The following is a 20,409-nucleotide window of genomic DNA, read 5'->3' on the forward strand; positions in this document are numbered from 1 at the left end:
GAAATAATTACACGGAAACTGTATTCTTTCAAACACTGCCTGGCCCGGCTAGGTCCAGTTTCTTATTGGCTAGCTCTTACATATTGTTCTAACCCATTTCTAATATTCTGTGTAGTCCATGAGCTGGCTTACCAGAGAGGATCTTAACCTGCGTCTGTCTGGAGTGGGAGCATCATGGCGACTCTTCCACCAAGCCTCCTTCTCCCAGCATTCTCCTCTGTTTTTTCCACCCACCTAAGGGTGGGCCTTATCAAGGGGCCTAGGCAGTTTCTTTATTAATAAGAAATCACTCCCACATCAGAAAAAAAAAACCACAAAATTGAACACCAAAATCTTCAGGCAAAAGACAAATAAGACAAAAAATGCGCCCCCAAAATAAGAAAGATGAACTGAAAAAAAGCAAGTGGCTTTTGAAACATCAGAGCCTATCCCTGGTGATATACTTCCTCCAGCAAGGCCACATGTCCTAAGCCTCCCTGAACCGTAAAACCAAGTATTCAAATACCTGAGGATGTGGGCAACATCTTATTCAAATCATGACCATGGTTTCTTGGCTAGGTTTATAATACCAGGAATGAGTTCTTTCCAATTGAGTGGGCTTTAGGTTCAATTACACAGTTATTTGTTGTATCAAGATATAAGTGTTGACCCTGTCGCCAGAAGCACAAGCAAGCCAGCCCTGGGGCCATGAGAGTGGGAGAGTTGGCCTCGCCCCACCCCCATCTGCCACGTGGTGGGAAAGATGCCCCACTTCCACCTCTCATGGCCTGTGGCAGTTTGGAGAGCCAGCCTGAGGTTATGAGAGTAAGAGAGCTGGCCTTGCGCCTAGCCTGGGCAGCACAGTAGAGCTGACCCTTTGGTGGGGGCTCCCGTGAACTGGTCCTGAGAGAGTGTGAGAGCAGGAGAGCCCACCCCGCCCCTCCCCTTGCTGCTTGCTGCATTAGGTAAGCTGCGAGTTGGGGGTGGGGTAGGGGAGGTGAGGGATGGGTGGAGGTATAGTGCTAGAGAGCTCTCGCCCTGGCGGTTGCAGATGAGGAAGAGTGAGCCAGTGTGCTGACCAACCCAGCTGCTACCCAGCCAGAACTAGGGCTAAGAGTTGTCCTACCCAAATATCCATCACATCTATCATGTGCTGGAGCACGTGAAGGGGCTGGTCCTGCAGATCCAAACCTGCAGAATCTCCATGACACAGGGCAACAGCAGAAAGTCCAAGAGGAGTCCCAGTGAGGAGTGAGGGCCCATCAGAAGCCAGAGGCCTCGAACTGGACCAATGACTCATTGCAGTGAACACTTGAAAGGAAAGATGTATGGACTAAAGGGTACACTGTGACTCACTGTGTCACGCTGCAGCTTCCATGACCAGATTTTTCCTTTTCTTTAAAATGGTATTTTCTTTTGTTTTGGGGGGAGACTGCAGGAGCATAGGTTAGATGTGAAAGGGTGGGGAGATGAATGTGATCCCAGCGCCTGATATGAAATCCACCAAGAAACAATAAAAAGTAAAAAGGTACAGAGACACAGATAGCACTATTGACCATTGGGAATGTCCTGCTGATCTCATTGTGATTATCGGGCTTTATAGCTAGGTAGACTGTTGGTAACTTGTTTTCTTGACAGTTTGCAAAATCAACTTCTAACACTATTAGAGCTAGCCTTCAGTCAGCTAGCTTCCAGGTCAGTACCAGATGGATTTCTTCAATTCCTATGGCCCAAAATGTGGTATCTTCATCAAAAGGGTCTTATGTTCATGTTCTGACGGGCAACCAAGAGCAATGGCTAATAGCCTATATTATTTGAGGTAGGTCTGTTCGACTCCTTGACCAACAGTTTGAAGGACAGTATTCCCTACCTGGTGGCACTGGGGATTTTGTTAAATAATCATTGACTCTCACGGGAGCGTTATTTTACTGTGTAATTTTAAGGAAGCTTATAAAATACTAGGTTTCTCTATGGTCTTTTCATACATAATTTCTTCTTTTCCTCTTCTCACTCTATATTTACCCTCCAGTTAATCCCCTCCCATTTTTCACATACCCTCTTCATAGTGCCCTTGTCCTTCTTCCTCTTTTCTTTAGTGCTTTTTCCCACTTCCCCTAATGGTCTCTTTCTGTTTTCCTGTCTTTTATAGTTAATCCAGGTTAAACACTCAGACCTAAGGTTAATATCTAGGATCCCAGAATAAGAAAGAGACAGCATGTGGCATTTGTATCTCTCTGTCTGCGTCATCTCACTCAGTTTATTATCCAGCTCTATCCATTTACCTGAAAAGTTCATCCCTCTACAGCTGGATAGAATTCCATTGTATATAGTCCCACATTTCATTTTCCATTCATCAGTTGATGAATATCTAGGCTGTTTCCATTTCCTGGCTATTGTGAATAAAGCAGCAATAAGCTGGGATGAACAAGTATCTCTGGCGTAGTCTATAGAACCTTTTGGGAATATGCTCAGGAGTGATGTATTTGAACAATGGTGAATCTGTTTCTAGGTTTGGAAGAACCACTGCACTGATTTTCAATGACTTCACTAGTTTTTTTTTTTTTTTTAAATGTATGAACGTGGCTGACAAGGAGGGCTGACTGAGAAGCCAAGGATAATAGCACTGGGTTTTGATTCTGCTGCATGTACTGGCTTTGTGGGAGCCTAGTCTGTTTGGATGCTCACCTTACTAGACCTGGATGGAGGGGGGAGGATCTTGTGTTGAAGGAGCGGCGGGGCTGCGTCCCTGGCACCCAGCTGCCCGCATGGCTAGCTTATGCCCGAAATAATTACACGGAAACTGTATTCTTTTAAACACTGCCTGACCCATTAGTTCCAGCCTCTTATTGGCTAGCTCTTACATATTGTTCTAACCCATTTCTAATATTCTGTGTAGCCCACGAGGTGGCTTACCAGGGAGGATCTTAACCTGTGTCTGTCTGGAGTGGGAGAACCATGGTGACTCTCTGATTCAGCTTCTTTCTCCCAGCATTCTCTTCTGTCTACTCCACCTACCTAATTTTTTGTCCTATGAGGGCCAAGGCAGTTTCTTTATTAGTTAACCAATGAAAGCAACAGATAAGATACAAGACCCACCTCCATCAGATCTTGGACTTCCCACAGGACAGGGAACCCTGACTTCTCTTAGGACTGGAGGGGGAGGGGGAGAAGGAATGGGGGAGGGGGAGGGAAATGGGAGGAGGTGAGGAGGTGAGGAGGTGGAAATTTGTAATAATAATAATAATCTTATTTCAGAAGAAAAATCCTTTCAGAGTAGTTTATGACAGTATGAAATTGTTTTAAGATTGCTAATGGAATGAAGTTTAAGCTATTTGAGAGGCTAGAATTTTAGGGAGATCTTTCTGTGCATTAAAAATGCTGAGAGAGGGAAGAAGGAGAAGGAGGGTGGGTGGGTAAAATAACTTAGCGGTAGTTAATTCATCCACAAACCATAGAAACAAGGGAAGTAGAGACCATGGCAACAACAAAGGATACAGGTACCATGGCAACAGTAAGGTATATAGACATCATGGTGACAATAAGGGACATAATATGATGACAAAATTTCAAAGTGGTGATTTTTAGGAAAGAAAGAGTGAGAATAACATGAAAATAATACTGAAGGATTAAGGCACACACTGCACCTCCAGAGTGGAAGGGCAGTGAAAGTAAATCTATTGTTACTTGAGAAGTTTCCCATGTAAGCAGTATCCTTGGACAAAGCCTACATTTCCATTGCAGAAATAGTGAGGAAACTTTCAGAGAAGAGGTCTCTCATAGGGAGATCTCTGGTAATGGACTAAATTTACAAGTTAGGATGGAAGGGTTGGAGGAGCTGGGAGAAAGGAGAAAAGGATACAAATAGGGATAAACAGAGTCTTTGAGCTATAAGAGTACTAGAAGTGAGGGAGTTCAACAGTTTGGATTTCTTTTGGTTACTACTAAAAATGAGGATAAAGAGGATAAAGCAAGGCTGCAATTGTGGATAGGAAGCTATGAGCTTTTTTAATTGAAAATATATTGTTTTCATATAATTTATTCTGATTACCATTTTCTTCCCCCCTAGTTCTCTCAGTGCCTCCTCATCTCCCCTCCCATCCTGTTTTACACACTTTTTGACTCATTAGAAAAGAAGAATTAGATACAATACAATAAGATAAAACAAAAACAAACAAATTAGAATAGGACAAAACAAACAATAAAAAGAGCCCAAGAAAGAACACAAGAAAAACATGTGAGTTCCTGAGGATAAAATGAACCTGTTTTCTTCTTGTCAGTGAATTACAGCTTCATCCTACATTGTTAGACAACCCTTTTGAGAAAAAAAATGGAGATTCTTTTGTAATAGGCAGGATATAGACAACTTGCTGCTGTAATTTACCATACTATGTTTGTTCTTTTTAGAATGGACAACAATTTGTGGCAGCCAAAGCTTTGGAATGTTTATCTCAACTTTCAGAAGACCCAAAAGAAGTACTTGGAGCTTTAAAGTAAGCTGCCCTTCATCCTTTTAATTTATAAACTTTGCTAAAACTGCTGATGATATCAAAGCCTTTAAGAACCAGTAATGAAGATGCACAGTTAAAAAAAAAAAAAGCAAAGGTTAGTGGTTGAACCTTATCTCCCCTGTTCCTTTTAGAAAGGAAAAGTCTTTTTTTCAAAGGGATCTTTCATGTGTAATCCTGAGAGTTAGATTTGGCCATGATGACCCTATAGTTGTGACTGGGAAAAAGAACCCAAAGCAGGCTGTGTTTGTTCTGCTGCTAGTCAGCTCCACTTCAGGCCATGCTTCTCATGGGAAATAGAGTGATAGAATTGAAGTTGACATACCAGCATGCATTCAATCAAGTAAATACATAAAATCACTCAGGACACATAACATTTCTTTTCCTTAAATCATTTTTTTTTCAGTGTTAGAAACAGAATCTAGGGCTTCATCCCTGTGAGGCAAGCAACAACTCCAGCCTCACACCCCTTTTTGAGACAGGGTCTCACTATATAGCTTTGGCTAGCCTGGAACTGGTTGGTCTTGAACCTTCTGCTTCTATCTCCTGACTGCTGTGTTTATTACAGTCATACACCACCACACCTGGCCCTCGGTTCACATCATTTTATTTTATTATTTTAAGTTTTACTTCATTTTATTATTTTATTTTATATAAATAATACATAGGATCTTACTATGTATCTCAGATTAACCTTACCCTCCCAAGTGTCGAGATTATAGGGGGTGTACCAGGTTCAGATAGTTTTCCATTCCAAAGTATTTTCAAGTTTGAAATTACCAATGATTCATCATTTCATTTTGTAGTAAAGCTTCCAGATTCTTTCAAAGATTAGTGGTTCTTTCTTCTGTGAGACCCCAAAACCAATTATAGCTTTCCTTCATAAAAAAAATAACGAATTATACACCATACTTGATATTTCTGTGTTGATATGAACTTGGAACATTTTAATAGCTTATTATAAATAACAATTTTGTTTTAAACTTATTTTATTAAATTTTATTTCCAAAAATCATAAAATTTGTTTTTATTGCAACCTTTAGAACAATACAAAGATCTACAAATAAGATTAATTTTCCCTTTTTTTCATTTCTGCACTCTGGGATACTCAAAGTTAATAAACTGGTATCATAACTTTGACATATTTCTTCCTAAGAATTTCTCTCCCTTTGCTTGCTCTTGCTTTACCTGTCATTCTCTCCCTCCCTCTCTCTTTCCTGTTTATAGTGTTGGGAATAGAACCTAGGGCCTCTACCCTAGTTCACTTCTATTGCTGTGATGAAACACCATGATCAAAAGCAACTTGAGGAGGAAAGGGTTTGTTTGTCTTATACATCCTGATCACAGTCCATCACTGAGGGAAGTTAGCAGGATCTGAAGGCGGGGACTGGAGGCAGAAACTAAAGTAGAGGCCATGGAGGAGTGCTGCTTACTGGCTTGCTCATCATGGCTTGCTCAGCCTGCTTTCTTTTTTTAATTAATTAATTAATTTAAAAAATGATCTTTTCTCATTTTACATACCAATCCCAGTTCCCATTCCCTCCCCTCTTACCGCTCCTGTCACATTCCCCCACCCCCATCCATTCCTCAGAGAGGGTAAGGTTTCCCATGGGGAGTCAACAAAGTCTAGCATATCACTTTGAGGCAGGACCAAGGCCCTCCCCACTTTATCTAGGCTGAGCAAGGAATCCCTCCAAAGAAAATGAATTCCAAAAAGACAGTTCTAACAACAGTGGCCTCACAGTCTACCCCAGCCAATGTCACACATTCAGAGGGCCTAGTTTAGTCCTATACTGGTTCCCCCACTGTCATCAGTCTGCTTCCTTATATACCCGAGGACCACCTGCCCAGGAATGGCACCGTCCACAGTGGACTGAGCCCACCCACTTCAATCATAAATTAAGAAATGCCTACAGGCCAATCTGATGAAAGCATTGTCTCAATTGAGGTTCCATCATCCAGATCATCTTAGCTTTTGTCAGACTGGGGGAAACTAGCACAGCCTCACACACATAGTAGGCAACCACTTTACCACTGATCTGCATTCCTCACACCCGAGAATCTTCTTCTGTATTGTCTTTTGACACAGGTGTCTGATTCGAATTATTCTTCAACAAGTTTCTCGTATGCCAGAATCTGAAAATAAGTAAGTTTTTTTTTCATGAGAAATAACGTAATTGCCATTAGAAAATTTAGAGTAGATTTAAATGAAAACTTTATATTGAAATATGTATTGTATAGTGGATGAAATTAATATATATTTTAGCCAGTCTTCCTGGTTTCATATTCTATGTGGTTATTTATGAGATATATAGCTTAGATAAATTTCTTATTTTTTTCCTTAAGTTTTTCCATCTGTAAAAGGGAAATACCAATGTATATCTCATGGAGTTTCTGTAATTACTCAGTGAATTAATACATTTAAAAGTTAAAAAATGTACTTGGCAGTTTATAATCCCTCACATTTTGCATATGACCTGATTATGATATTGTATCTGTTCCCCCTTTAACAGTAGACTCAATGGAAATTCACAAAGATTCTGGTTCTCTATTATCTCAGCTTGAACTAGAGAAACACTTTTCTCTTCACAGTTTCCATGGTATTATGATATCAATAACTGGGACTAGAGAGATGGCTCAGCAGTTAAGAGCACTAACTTCTCTTCCAGGGGAACTGGGTTCAATTCCCAGCACCTACATGGCAGCTCACAACTCCAGTTTCAGGGGACCCAACACTTTCACAGACATGCATATGGGCAAAACACGAATGCACATGAAATAAAAATCAGTAAAAAATAAGAAGAACTTAACATTTTTGAAAGGATTTTGTCACCAAGTTTTCATTCATAAAATTCACTATCTTCTGGTGAGTTGAGAGAAAACTTGGTTCAAGTTCTTGACTAAATGTAGCTTTCAGAAAATAGCACCCATCTCTTCATTCTATGCTTAGACAAAACTCTGTAACAGACTTTATCTACTGCATGTTCTGTGTCTATTGTTTACAATTGGTAGCACTATATTATTTCAACTGAATTTTGGAAGAAATATTGATCACTGAGATAACTTGGAATTGTAACATGTTTTGTCATGACACACAGTCTGCCCAGGCGTACATTGTAGGATTCATCTTTTCTTAACAGGCTTTATCAATCAAATAGAAGAGAATTCAATCTAAAGAATATGAGGCACTTAGAACTTTGCATAATGGCTGCATTTTGACATTAACTTCTAGGCAGCACGATAGTGGTAATGTTGTTATGCTGTTTTAAGAAACATTATCTATCTCCAAGAAATAACTCCTTGAAATATGTATGGGTGTGATGAAGTGATAGCTGGAAATTTTTTTCAAAATAATATGGAAGAAGTAGTTGAGATTTACAGTGGGATAAGATGGATATGTTAATAATTGTTGAAGCTGGGTGGGAAGGAAAATGGCTTCTCTTTTAACATTGGAACATCTTTGAAATTATCAACAATAAGATTGTTTTTTAAGGGGTGGAAAGTCAGTAAATTCAGAACTAAACTTTAATAGCTGCCATATTCTAAGAGTCCCTTGACTGTGGGACTATTTGTATTTATCTGCATATCTCTGGGACCTAGCTTAGCAACAGGCACATAATTGCCACTCAGCATATTTGAATGTCTGAATATCAGTGTCTTATATTTTCTGTTGATGTTATAAAACACCATGACCAACACAACTTAGAGAAGAAAGTGTCTATTTAGAGCTTAAGATTTCAGAGGGTTAGAGTCCATAGTGGCAGGGTAAGAGGAGCAGCTGAGAGCTCACATCTTAAACTTCAGATAGGAAGCAGAGTGTAGCACAATGGTACCCCAGAGCCCTGCCCCAGTGTCATTATTCCTTTTGGAAGACCACACCACCTAATCGTCTCCAAACAAACACCAATTGAGACTAAGTATTCAAATGCCCAAGATTTATGGGGGCATTTCATTCAAATTACCATAATTACTGTTTTATAAGCGCTTTAGTGCAGGACTTAAAAGTGCTTCATAATCCATATAACTGTAGCACACAGTCAAACCCCACCTGTTAATTCCAATAGGAAAGCGGGTAAAGGAGAATGATGTTGTATATGTTTTAGAACATTAAAATATATATATATATATTATTTCTTCTACATATGTATAATAACGCAGAACATCTAGAAGATCATTTTTCCAGTAGAGGTCAGCATTTGCTATAATAAAAATTCAACTAACTAGTACTACCTTTCTTATAGAACTCAGGACCACCAGCCCAGGGATGGCATCACCCACAATGGGCTGGGCCCTCCCCATAAATAACTAATTAAGAAAAAAAACCTTACAACCAGATCTTATGGAGTCATTTTCTCAATTGAGGTTCCCTTCTTTCAGATAACTCTAGCTTGTGTAAAGTCGATATAAAACTATCCCACCCACAGTATCTGTGTAAATTATGTGCTTAGTTATTTAAAACAGTTTGTCTTTTACGTATATATGTTTTTGTGTCCTGGGTCTTATTTGTGATACATTTTGCATGACCTTGTCTGGGTTGTTCCATATAGCCACTGAATTAAAGCACCGAAGTTAACTTTAGCTTAACTTAAATTCAAACTGATAAAAGTTTTCTATAAAGTCATTATACATAAATTTGTAAGACTTTTAAGATTTGTCCCCAGAAAATACAAGTATTAAGTAATACTACTTCTGGATATGAGTAGGTTTTGGTATACTTGTGTGTGTGTGTGCATACTTGTGTGTGTGTGTGTGTGTGTGTGTGAGAGAGAGAGAGAGAGAGAGAGAGAGAGAGAGAGAGAGAGAGAGAGAGAGAGAGAGAGTCTTGCTTTGTTGCTCAGGCTGAGTTTGAACTCACAATTCTGCTGCTGCAGTTTTATTGAAGCCATGAATCCAAGTGTAAGTCACTACTCCTGCCTAAAGCCAGTCTTATCCTACTTCCTGTAAATGTCCTTAATTGAGTTTCCTAGTGCTTCCTTCCATATTCACTCCTCTGACTGAGTTAAATGATCTTCTGTTAAATGCTCATTTTCAGTTTTCCTTTTGTCTTTGAGGTTTTTTTTTTACTTTTATTGGGTTAAAACAGAATTTTGTTAACATAACAATGTTACTGGATTTGTATCAGAATATAATGAGTTTCATGAAGACATCATAATGCATATATATCACATACTTTGATCTGCATCTTTTGTTACTCTCTCAAATACCCCTCCCACTGGTCCCTTATTTTATCTTCTAAAATAGTTAATATCCCTATGACTATTGGATCAATCCTTTGAAATGTAGAAACAAACCACTAGGGTCTACCATTCTTTGTATTTTTATGTTTACATTCTATGAGCTTATCATTAACAGGCTTTGGTTTCATTGATAGGTTTTGGTTTTACAGTAGTACGGGTGGGGGCATTTTCCAGCCAGACTGTATCTATTCTTATAAATCATTTAAATAAAAGATATGCAACTTTTATATAAAGTTTGAACCTCACATTTTAGTCAGGTGCACTACCACTAAACTATATTCCCAGCCCTATCCCGTACTGTTTTTAACAACCATTGTTTAAATTGTCTGTTCTTCATCTCTGTTACTCAGAGGAAGAACTTTGGCCATTGTTAGTAAGAATTGTAAAATGTGATTTTTTTTTTTAGTCTGAGGAAATGTGACTCAGCAGGTCACACCAACATGATATATTCTGTTCTAGTTGTCTTATACCATGGTGAGCATTTTTATACAGCACCAGACAAGCAAAACTCACTTTAGAGTTACTGTCTATTCCCATTAAGATCTCCCGTGACTATCAGCATCAATTCAGTCTGCTAGCTGTTCTCAGGGCCATCTTCAACTGTTGTCTCTCCTTGGAAAACAGAACAGTTGTTGGCCTTCTGTACCTTGGAGGGTATAAAAAGGTTGCATCAACACCCAGCCTCTCCGCATTAATGCAGAGCCCTGATGTTCGCTCATTTCATCACACCAGGTGGCCAATTCAAGGGAGCATACAGGGATATCTACTTGATAGCTCCAATCTCCTTCTAAATCGAGCAGGTGCTGCTGATAAATAGCAGCAGGTCCTATTCTAATGTACCTCTAGGACTCCCATAGTGGTTTTCCATAGGGCTGTGCCTCATAAATACATCCTTTGAAAGACCAATTTTCCATTACCCTTCTGTCTGATTATATGGCCAGGCCTTTAGTCCCTGCCCGTGAGTCAGTACCAAACACAAGGTGTTTTCCAGTGTTCCATTCTTCTGTTACTGCTGACGAAACAGTATATAGTCTGTTGAACTGGTTTGCTTTTACTTTTTATTTTATTTATTTATTTTTTATAGAGTGCTTTCCTTCCAAATCTTGGAACTGCCACCATGTATTAAAAGACTCTTTTCTGTTTGGTCAGTTGAGAGCTGCTTATTGGAGTGCATGTGTGTTTGCGTGTGTGCGTGTAAAAATGCTTCCATCTGAGCACTATCCACTCTTTTAGGATATTTTTTCAACATCACCTGAGACATTGTGGGTATTTCAGCTTTGGAGAAGATTTTGTGTATTTTATTTATATGACCGTTTCCATTCATTTCCAGTAGCAAGCTTATATATGCCTTCATGTGTCCCGTTTAGCCCATCCAACTAACAATAGTAGATTTACATGTCTTTTGTTTTATAATAGTATATAAAAGAAATATTTCTCAGTAAGATTTCAGTATTCAAACTTACCCTGCAATCAAGTAAAAGAGACATAACCATGTCATGAAAAGCCTATCAAAATATATTAGGCCTCCTCCAAACTTTCCCCTTCACCCCATGACCCTTTACATTTCTAAGATTAGTTTCCATTAGCATAGTATCAACAGGTTTTGATTTCATTGATGCATCTTTATTTTATAGCACTAGGAAGAGAGGCATTTCCAAGTCAGACACTATCCACTTGCATGAAGCATTTAGATAAAGGATATACAGTTTATACAAAGTCTGCTTAAACAATCCAATTTCCACCCACATTTCTGCCTTAATCTATGAACTTTTATACTGTTGTGCCTTCCCAATTGTTAGGACTTCAACAACAGGTTTGAGTGCCACTGTGCATGAGGCTCCTATGCTAAAAAGTTCTACAAACTTTTCTTCTCCATATCTAATTTTGCCTACTTACATGCAAGCCTTGGGTCCCAAGTAAAGTTTATCATTAAAGGAATACAGCTTCTTTTTCAATCTCTAACATCTGCAAAAATGTTATCCCACATGATTTAAGATAAGAAATTTTTGCACTTTATAATTTTCTACCTTATGGCTTTTTAAACTTCCCCAAAGTGGGATAAATAGAAGAGACTTGTTTAGATCCCTTTAGTGTTGTGGAACCAGTAGAGACTCTCTTTGGTCTTACCAGCCTTTGGTAATGCAACATTCAAAGCCAGGGACACTGTCACAAATTTGACACTTTCAGAATCTTTTGGGAGACTTTCAGAAAACTAATTATACCAATCTACAAAACGAAACCTCATATTATATTACCTGCTTTCAATACTTTATTGGTTTTGCATGACCCCCTTTTTTACTACTCTTGTTTCAGAAGTGTTTTCTCAGACAGAAAGATCATGGTTTCAAAGGGGAGTAATGAGGTGGTGCATGGAAGGGATTGGAGGAAGGAAAGGAAGGGGGAAATGATGAAATTATATCTTAATTTACAAAAATATGATAAAGAGAAAAACTCAAAATATGCCCCATAAAAGTGTTTTATCTATTCTTCTTTTTTCTCTTGGTGATTAAGCTACTTTAAGCTAGTTGCCAACACAGACTTAATAAAATCTGAGCTCAGGCTAATATTAAATTATAATCCAACTTCTTTATTTTCCATCTAGCTATTACAGATACTGATGCAATGGATTGAATATGTCACCCTTACTTACTAATTTTCATTTCCTTGTGGATCCAATGAAACAACTGTCTGGGAATTGGAACCATTCTAAATTCCAGTGCAAACTTTTACTAAGCACAAATCAGCTGCTACTCCATGCCTTGAGTGGCCATGTGACTACTCAGGTCTCAAGGTCCTTGACCCTTGCCCTTTAATTTTTTCTCTATTCAAACCATATTCCTATGAGCCAAGACAGTCTAACAAATACTTGTCCTGATTCCAGTGCCAACAAATGACACCATGAAGTCTACTCTTCACAAGTTAAAGGGCTCAGCCCTATAAAACTGCCCCTACTTCACATGCCAATGCAAATCCAGGCCTCAGATATTTCTGACTGGCCCAGACAGGAAATCCAAGGTCCCCTTTTCCAAATTCATTAATTGCTAGTCTGACTTGCAGTACTCAGTGAAACACTTGACTTATTTTACAGTTTATTGTTAATTGTTTGTTCAAGAAGAGCTGGATGAAACATATACATGACACAAAGTGCTAGGCAGTATAGGGTGTTCTTGCCCTCTCCAGGCTAACCATCATTCCAGTACCTCAAAGTGTTCACCAGTCTACAGGATATATATAGAGAGAGATATATAGATATATATTATATAATTTCGTTTTACATTCCAACCCCAATTCTCCCTTCCACCCTTCCTTCTACCCCCTTATCTCCCCCCCATGTCTAGAAGTTCTTTAGGCCCACTTTTAATTGAGTTTTCTTCTTTATGTTGAGTCTTATGAATTCTTTATATACTTTAGATGTCAGTTATTTATCTGATGTGTCTTTTTCAGGTATTTTCTACCAATCTGTGGCTTGTCTTTATTGTCTTGATACTGAATTGTGAAAAATAGGAGTTTTTGATTTTAAAGTGGCCTAGTTTATCAAGCATTGCTCCAATATACCATGCATTGTTGTTGGTTTTTACTCTTCACTCTTTGCTCTTTGGCTCTTTGGGGGGCCTCCACTCAGCTCCCATATAAATCACACATGGAGTCTTATTCTTACTTATGAATACATGGCCTTAGTGTGGCTTATATCTAGCCAGATTTTCTTAAGTTATCCTGTCTACCTTTTGCCTCTGTATTTCTGAATACCTTTCTTTCTTTGTATCTTTACCCGTGGCTTGCTGTGTAACTGGGTGGCTGTCTCCTGGAGTCCCCCTCCTTCTCTAGCTCCGAAAGCTTTCTTCTCACATTTATTCCCTTTGCCTACCACTTCTGTCTGTCCTTTTCTGCCAAGCTATTGGCCCTTCAACTCTTTATTTAAACCAATCAAGTATTTTAAACAGATAAAGTAACACAGCTTCACAGTTAAACAAATGCAAAATAAAAGACTGCAACACATCTTTGCATCATTAAACAAATGTTCCACGGCATAAACAGTTGTAACACATCTTAATGTTCTAGAACATTTCACCCTTTGTCTACATAAAAATGAAAGGTTTTAACTTTAACATAGTAAAACTGTATACAACAAAAGCAGTGTCAAGTAAGAATTACATTTATTTACAATATTCAGTCTATATGTATTTAGCGAATTCAGAGAAAATACTCCATTATCGATCTTAGTGATTCCAAAATTTTATACATAATTTACTTTCTGTCATAGCTAAGGAAAGTTATGCCTCTAATTATTTAGTCTTTAGCTCCATCAAAGACCCAGAAGGATATAATATTACCCGAGTAAACAGGAAGTACATTGCAAGCAACTTCCAAAACTCTAGAAATGACAGAGACATCTGACTGCCTGGACAGTCACCCAAAGTTCCTCTGCAATGCCGGGACATCCATCTTCATCATACAGGCCTAGGGTATCTGGCAGACTTTTCAGTGAAGCAGGAAATAGGAAGGACTGCCCTGCCTTGTACTGACAGTTTGTCAGCCTCTTTCCTCTGTGCTCTGCAGAATTTCTGGCAGACTCTTTGTGAAGCAGGAACCCTGAAGGACCATCCCACCTTTGTTTTGGTAAAGTTCAGCAGTTACTTTCCTGAGGGTCCTGCATTTCCAATTTATACATCATACTGTAAAGCAATCAAAGCAAAAGAAGTTTCTTTCCCAAATTGATTACCTTGCCACAATGGAAGCAAACTACTATGGAGTTTCTTCAATGCCCATCATCCTTTTATAAAGTAAATTGGTGCTTCCAGGAGCAGATGTGTCTCATTTTATTAAAATCCCTATGTTAACAAAACATTTTAAATGCCATATTTTATATGTATTTGAAATGTTTTAAGACCATTTATATATGGAAAATATATCTCTGTATGATCTTGAAAACATGTCTAATGTGACTACAAGTCTGATCACCATAGATTAACTATTAACCTCATTTCTACATTGCATTTTAAAAATGAGCTGCATTAGCACAATACCCCAAACAAGAGTAGAAACATATATACAGTATAACAAAATAACTTTAAATTTGTATTAATAAATTATATTCTCCTAAATGATCAAAAACATCCATAACTCACCAAATAACCAACAACCTCCCATACCTCTTGGGAAGGGTAGGTATCACGTTCTCCAAACTGATTCCTGCTGTCTGCGGGAAAAGGCATCTTTAAGAGTTCCTGAGAAAATTTGAGATAATGGCCAACTGCTGAGAAGATCAGCTATTACCTTTGTTGATATATATCACTTGTCAATATTCAGGAGGTCTCCCTTTATCAAGCCTGATCCATATCATTCCTGAAGGGATCCACAGCCTCCCGTCTCCTGTGGGAACAAAAACAGGAACACTTCTCCACAGCATTTTTAACTTCCATTTGATAAATGCATTTTGACTTCTTTTTTAAAGTTAAGATAGCCCTAATGTATCTAAGTTGGTTCATTTTTTCAGTCCTCTTCACAAGCCCATATTTGCCAGTAGTTGTTTCCTCATCAGCATTCAAAAAATTCAGAACCAACACAATACTATATAGGATCCAGACTCCCTGTGCATTTCCCATCTTACGTGGCTTTTTTCTTTTATATTACTTTTTAAAGGCCTTATTATTTTTAAAACTGTTTATGTCTTTTCTGTCTATACCCATATTCTTTCTTTTTTGTTTTTTCCTTTATTATCATTATTATTATTATTAAAAATTTCCACCCCCTCACCTCCTCCCATTTCCCTCCCCCACCCCCCACCTCCCCTCCCCCTCCCTCTCCAGTCCAAAGAGCAGTCGGGATTCCCTGCCCTGTGGGAAGTCCAAGGTCCTCCCCCCTCCATCCAGGTCTAGGAAGGTGTGCATCCAAACAGAATAGGCTCCCACAAAGCCAGTACATGCAGTAGGATCAAAATCCAGTGCCATTGTCCTTGCCTTCTCAGTCAGCCACCATTGTCCGCCACGTTCAGAGAATCCGGTTTGATCCCACGCTTCATCAGTCTCAGTCCAGCTGGCCTTGGTGAGCTCCCAATAGATCAGCCCCACTGTCTCAGAGGATGGACACACCCCTCACAGTCCTGACTTCCTTGCTCATGTTCTCCCCCCATCTGCTCCTCATTTGGACCTTGGAAGCTCAGTCCAGTGCTTCAATGTGGGTCTCTGTCTCTATCTCCATCCATCGCCAGATGAAGGTTCTATGGTGATATGCAAGATATTCATCAGTATGGCTATAGGATAGGGCCATTTCAGGCTCCCTCTCCTCAGCTGCCCAAGGAACTAGCTAGGGACATCTCCTTGGACACCTGAGAACCCCTCTAGAGTCAAGTCTTTTGCCAACCCTAAAATGGCTCCCTTAATTAAGATATCAACTTCCCTGCTCCCACATCCACCCCTCCTCCATCCCAACCATCCCATTCCCCCAAGCTCTCCCCATCCCCCCTTCTCACTTTTCTCTCCCCATCTCTTCTTACACCCACCCCACCCCAAAGTTCCCAATTTTTGCCTGGCAATCTTGTCTACTTCCAATATCCAGGAGGGTAACTGTTTTTCTTTGGGTTCACCTTCTTATTTAGCTTCTCTAGGATCACGAATTATAGGCTCAATGTCCTTTCTTTCTTAAGCCTGTGCACATTATAAAACACACTGGAATCTGTTTAGAGGGTTTTTCCCCACCTGGACCTCTTTTACTGCATGTTTCTAGTCTTTTTGACCATTTGCACAAACCTAAAACTGCTTAGCTACACCTGGATCCTCTGCTAGGCTTTCGGCTGACTCTGCCTGCTTCTAGGTTTGTGAGAGCCAAGCCTAACACTCATGGCCTGCTTGGAGGTTCTTCTGATCAGGAACTGCAATCAACCCTCCTATAGCTTTAGAATGCTGATGCTTATGCTGTGGCAGGCATTTTTACTTCGTTTTTAGTTCCTACCCAATGTACTAGCTGCTCGGGGGCTCACAAACAGGCAGAAACTCTTTCTTATGCTTTTTTAAAGAAAACAAGCTATCTTTTTTTTATTATACATACCAATCAAAGTTCCCACTCCCTCCCCTCCTCCCATTCCCTCCACTTACCCCTGCACCCCACCCCCATCCACTCCTCAGAGAGGGTAAGGCACATTGCTTTGGGGAAGGTCCAAGGCCCTCCCTACTATATCTAGGCTGAGCAAGGTATCCATGCAAAGAGAATGGGTTCCCAAAAAGCCAGTACAAGCAGTAGGGATAAATCCTAGTGCCACTGCCAGTGTCTCCGCAGTCTGCCTCAGCCATACAACTGTCACTCACATTCAGAGGGTCTAGTTTGGTCATATGCTGGTTCCTTCCCTGTCCGGCTGGAGTTGGTGAGCTCCCATTAGCTCAGGTAAATTGTTTCAGTGGATGACCCCATTATGATCTTGACTTTCCAAATAGATCTATATATGTTTTCCTTAGGGTTCACCTTATTACTTAACTTCTCTAGGATCATGAAATATAAGCTCAAGAAGCTGTATCCTCTTTTTTAAACCAGCTTTCTCAGGCCCTACATGGAAATTTGAGAGCCTCATATGCCAAATGCATATACTATTCTATCTAAAAAGGAATGATTGTATTCAAGGTCATATATGTTTTCTTTGATGTTATTGTACGTGAGTTTTATACTTTTGTTACTTACATTTAGGTCCATGGTCTGTTTTTAACGAGTTATTATAAAAAGAAAGGCCTATGTATGCATTATATATGTTGCACATGAATGTCTCATTGTTTCACTACTGTCTCAAAGAATACCTTTGCTCCTTTGTCAAAGATCAGTTGACTAAATTTGTGAAGGCCTGCTTCAAGTCTCCCCACTTCCTTGATGAGAGATACTATAAGGAAAAATATCTAGAACGTAGTTAGGAATTGTGCTGGTTTTGTCGAGTGGTGGTTGTAGGTTCTCCTTTAGGATCCATGGCTTCACTAGCCCTGGGTATTTGGCTAGGTTTCCAGTGCCAGAAATGATTTTCCTCTTGTTAAGTGGGAAGTCCATTTAGAGAACTTTTGATTACCTCCAGAGTATGGATCACACTACTGCCATGTTGGTCGTTTGCTGTGGTTTCATTGTTGTAATAGCTGGATAGGTTTGCTGGTTGTTTCCCTCCTTAGGAAACGTTCATGGTACCTTCTGGGAGTCCTCAGGGAGGAGGTATTCAGGTCAGTTCCAGCTCAGGATCTTCTAGGTCCCTTGTCTGAAGTACATGGTGTCTTCAGCAATAGGTATTTACATTCCAACCGCAGTTTTTCCTCCCACCACACCTCTTGCCCCCCTCACCTCCTCCCAGCCATCCCCCATTCATTCCTTCCAATGGGTAAGGGCTCCCATGGGGAGTCAACAAAGTCTGGCACATTAATTTGGGCAGGACCAAGCCCTTTCCCCCGCATTAAGGCTGAGCATGGCATCCCACCATAGGGAATGGGCTCTCGCTCCACGGATAGATCCTGGTCCTACTGACAAGGTCCCTCAGATAGTCCAAGCTTCATCACTGTTACAGAAAAAAATGCTGTCTTGAAGAGCCAAAAAAATCTTTCATTACTCTCCCACTCCATCCCTTTGAGATACTTCTTAGTCATTTTTTCTTCTTTTGAGAACTCTTTCTATTCAAGTTCCAGGCTCTTTTTTTTATTATTGAAAATCCATACAATATATTCCGATCGCAGTTTCCCTTCTCCTCTCCTCCCGTATCCTCTTCCACCTTCCTACTCACCCAATTCCACGCCCTTTTCTCCTTCTCTTTTGAAACCCCACAGGCAAACAAACAAAAAAAAACCAAACAAACCAGAATATATATGAAAAATAAAAAAGCACAAAAAGTACACACTATAAAACATATAGAAACACAAAAATCGGAAACCTTAGTATACAAGAAAAGATCAGTAAGATTTTTTAAAAGTACCCAAACAAAGCAATATGAGACAAAAAAAAAACCCTACAACACCATTGGCTTCATTTTGTGTTGGCATCTACTGCTGGGCATGGGGCCTTACCCTAAGTGTGGTTTATGCACGCCATGAGATTTTATTGGAGAAAACTAATTTTGCCATTGCAAGCAGTTAACAATTGGAGATTGTTTTTTGGTTAGAAATGGGAAGATTGCTTTTTGGTTAGAAATGGGAACTGATGTTCAGTTCTTCCTCCCATCTCTGGATCCCTGCCTGGCTTGAACCTGTGCACGTTGCCCCAGTTTCTGTGAGTTCATCGGTCTTGTTGTGTCTGGAAAACAAGGTTTCCTTGGAGTCATCCATCCCCTCTGGCTCTTATAATCTTTCCATCTCCTCTTTCCGCATAGCTCCCTGAGTTCTGAGGGGGAAGGTTTTGATGAAGATATCCCGTTTAGGACTGTCTGTCCCAAGTGACTCACTCTTTGTCAAGTTTGACTGTATTTGTTCCAATCTACAGAAGGAAGATGCTTCTCTAATGATGGTTTAGGAAAATACAGATCTATGGATGTAACAGAATATAATTGGGAGTCATTTTATTGCTATATTACTTTAATAGAAGAGTAGTATTTGGTTTTTTCATAGGCCTGTGACCTATCTAGTTTCAGACACCCAAGAAGTGTCAGGCATGGGCTCTGTCTCATAGAATGAACCTTGAATCCAATCAGATAGTGCTTGGTTACTCCCACAATGTTTGTGCCACTATTGTACCATTGTAGCATGCAGGTATGTCACCACTGTAGATCACAGGGTTTATAGCTGGGGTAATGAAGGCTCTAGAGGCAGCAATTCAACCTCTCTGTGTTCAGCATGTGTGTCCTGGTTCAAACCTTGAGTGTGGAGGTAGATCTGGCAGGGTGGAGAGGTTTGACATGGTGTGGGAGGTACCAATGGATCAGAGTGGGCAGGGTGGGTCCTGGGGGGATCCTATAGATTAGTTACTATTCAGGTAGCAGTGGCCTGACTAGGCTGAGGCATTGGACTTAGGACTTGGGATAGATCTAATGGGTTTTGGATGGTTAGTAAGGAAGGGGACTAGGAAGACTCACTAGGTTAGACCTTGGAGAAGAATGTATGGGGTTTTACTGGGTATAAAGGTTGGATGCAGCATGGGGGAGACTCGTTAGTTGGGGTAAGCAGGACAGGTCCTCTATCTGGAATTATTTTTTATTTCAAATTCCATTTGATCTTTATTGATATAGGAAAGTACTCGATGTCTATATATTTACCTTGTAGTCTGAAACCCTGTGGTGACTATTTATGAATTCCAATATTTCAGGTGAGAGTGGGTAGAGTTTGGGGGAGCTGGTGGAGTCAGTTGTTTTTATTCTCTAGAGAGCCAAGTCACCTGAGAACATATACAGTTCCTTCACACCTCTCTGAATACCTCTCTCCCCATTTTATTGTCTTCTGTAATAGACAGGTGTCTTGGCCCACTAAAAATATGACAGATAAAAAGTCTTTTGTTTACTTCCAGTGGTAGGGATCAAACATGGGATCATGTGCATGTTAGACAAGTGCTCTCTCACTGGCTTACATCCTCAACTTTCCATTTAGACGGTTACAATAAAATACTGTACAATTCTAAGTGCCAGAAAGTTTACATTGGCAAGGCATAGATTCAATGTCTTTTGACCATTTTCTTAGAAATAGTCATGTTCTTATTTATTTTTTGTTTTTCTAAAGAAGTCTTTTCTTCTCCTTTAAAAGTTTTTACAG

At 39.7% G+C, this 20,409-nt stretch overlaps 1 protein-coding gene across 6 annotated transcripts in view; it reads left to right on the plus strand.

Annotated features, from left to right (window-relative positions):
• Tex11 (testis expressed 11) overlaps positions 1-20,409 on the plus strand; it is a 290,243-nt gene that overhangs the window by 197,132 nt on the left and 72,702 nt on the right. For 5 of the 6 annotated variants that reach the window (XR_007588266.1, XM_050119701.1, XM_050119705.1 and 2 more), the window contains 2 exons: positions 4,384-4,469; positions 6,574-6,630. Coding sequence is in view for 5 of the 6 variants with exons in the window: in XM_050119701.1 (XP_049975658.1) it covers positions 4,384-4,469; positions 6,574-6,630 (143 nt within the window). In the remaining variant the exon portion in view is untranslated. The remainder of the gene's footprint in view (positions 1-4,383; positions 4,470-6,573; positions 6,631-20,409) is intronic. The other variant, XM_050119702.1, reaches the window with a different exon arrangement.

Source organism: Alexandromys fortis, unplaced genomic scaffold (assembly GCF_014885135.2).
Source record: "Alexandromys fortis isolate MF-2015 unplaced genomic scaffold, M_Fortis_MF-2015_v1.1 scaffold_155, whole genome shotgun sequence".
Classification (NCBI taxonomy): domain Eukaryota; kingdom Metazoa; phylum Chordata; class Mammalia; order Rodentia; family Cricetidae; genus Alexandromys; species Alexandromys fortis.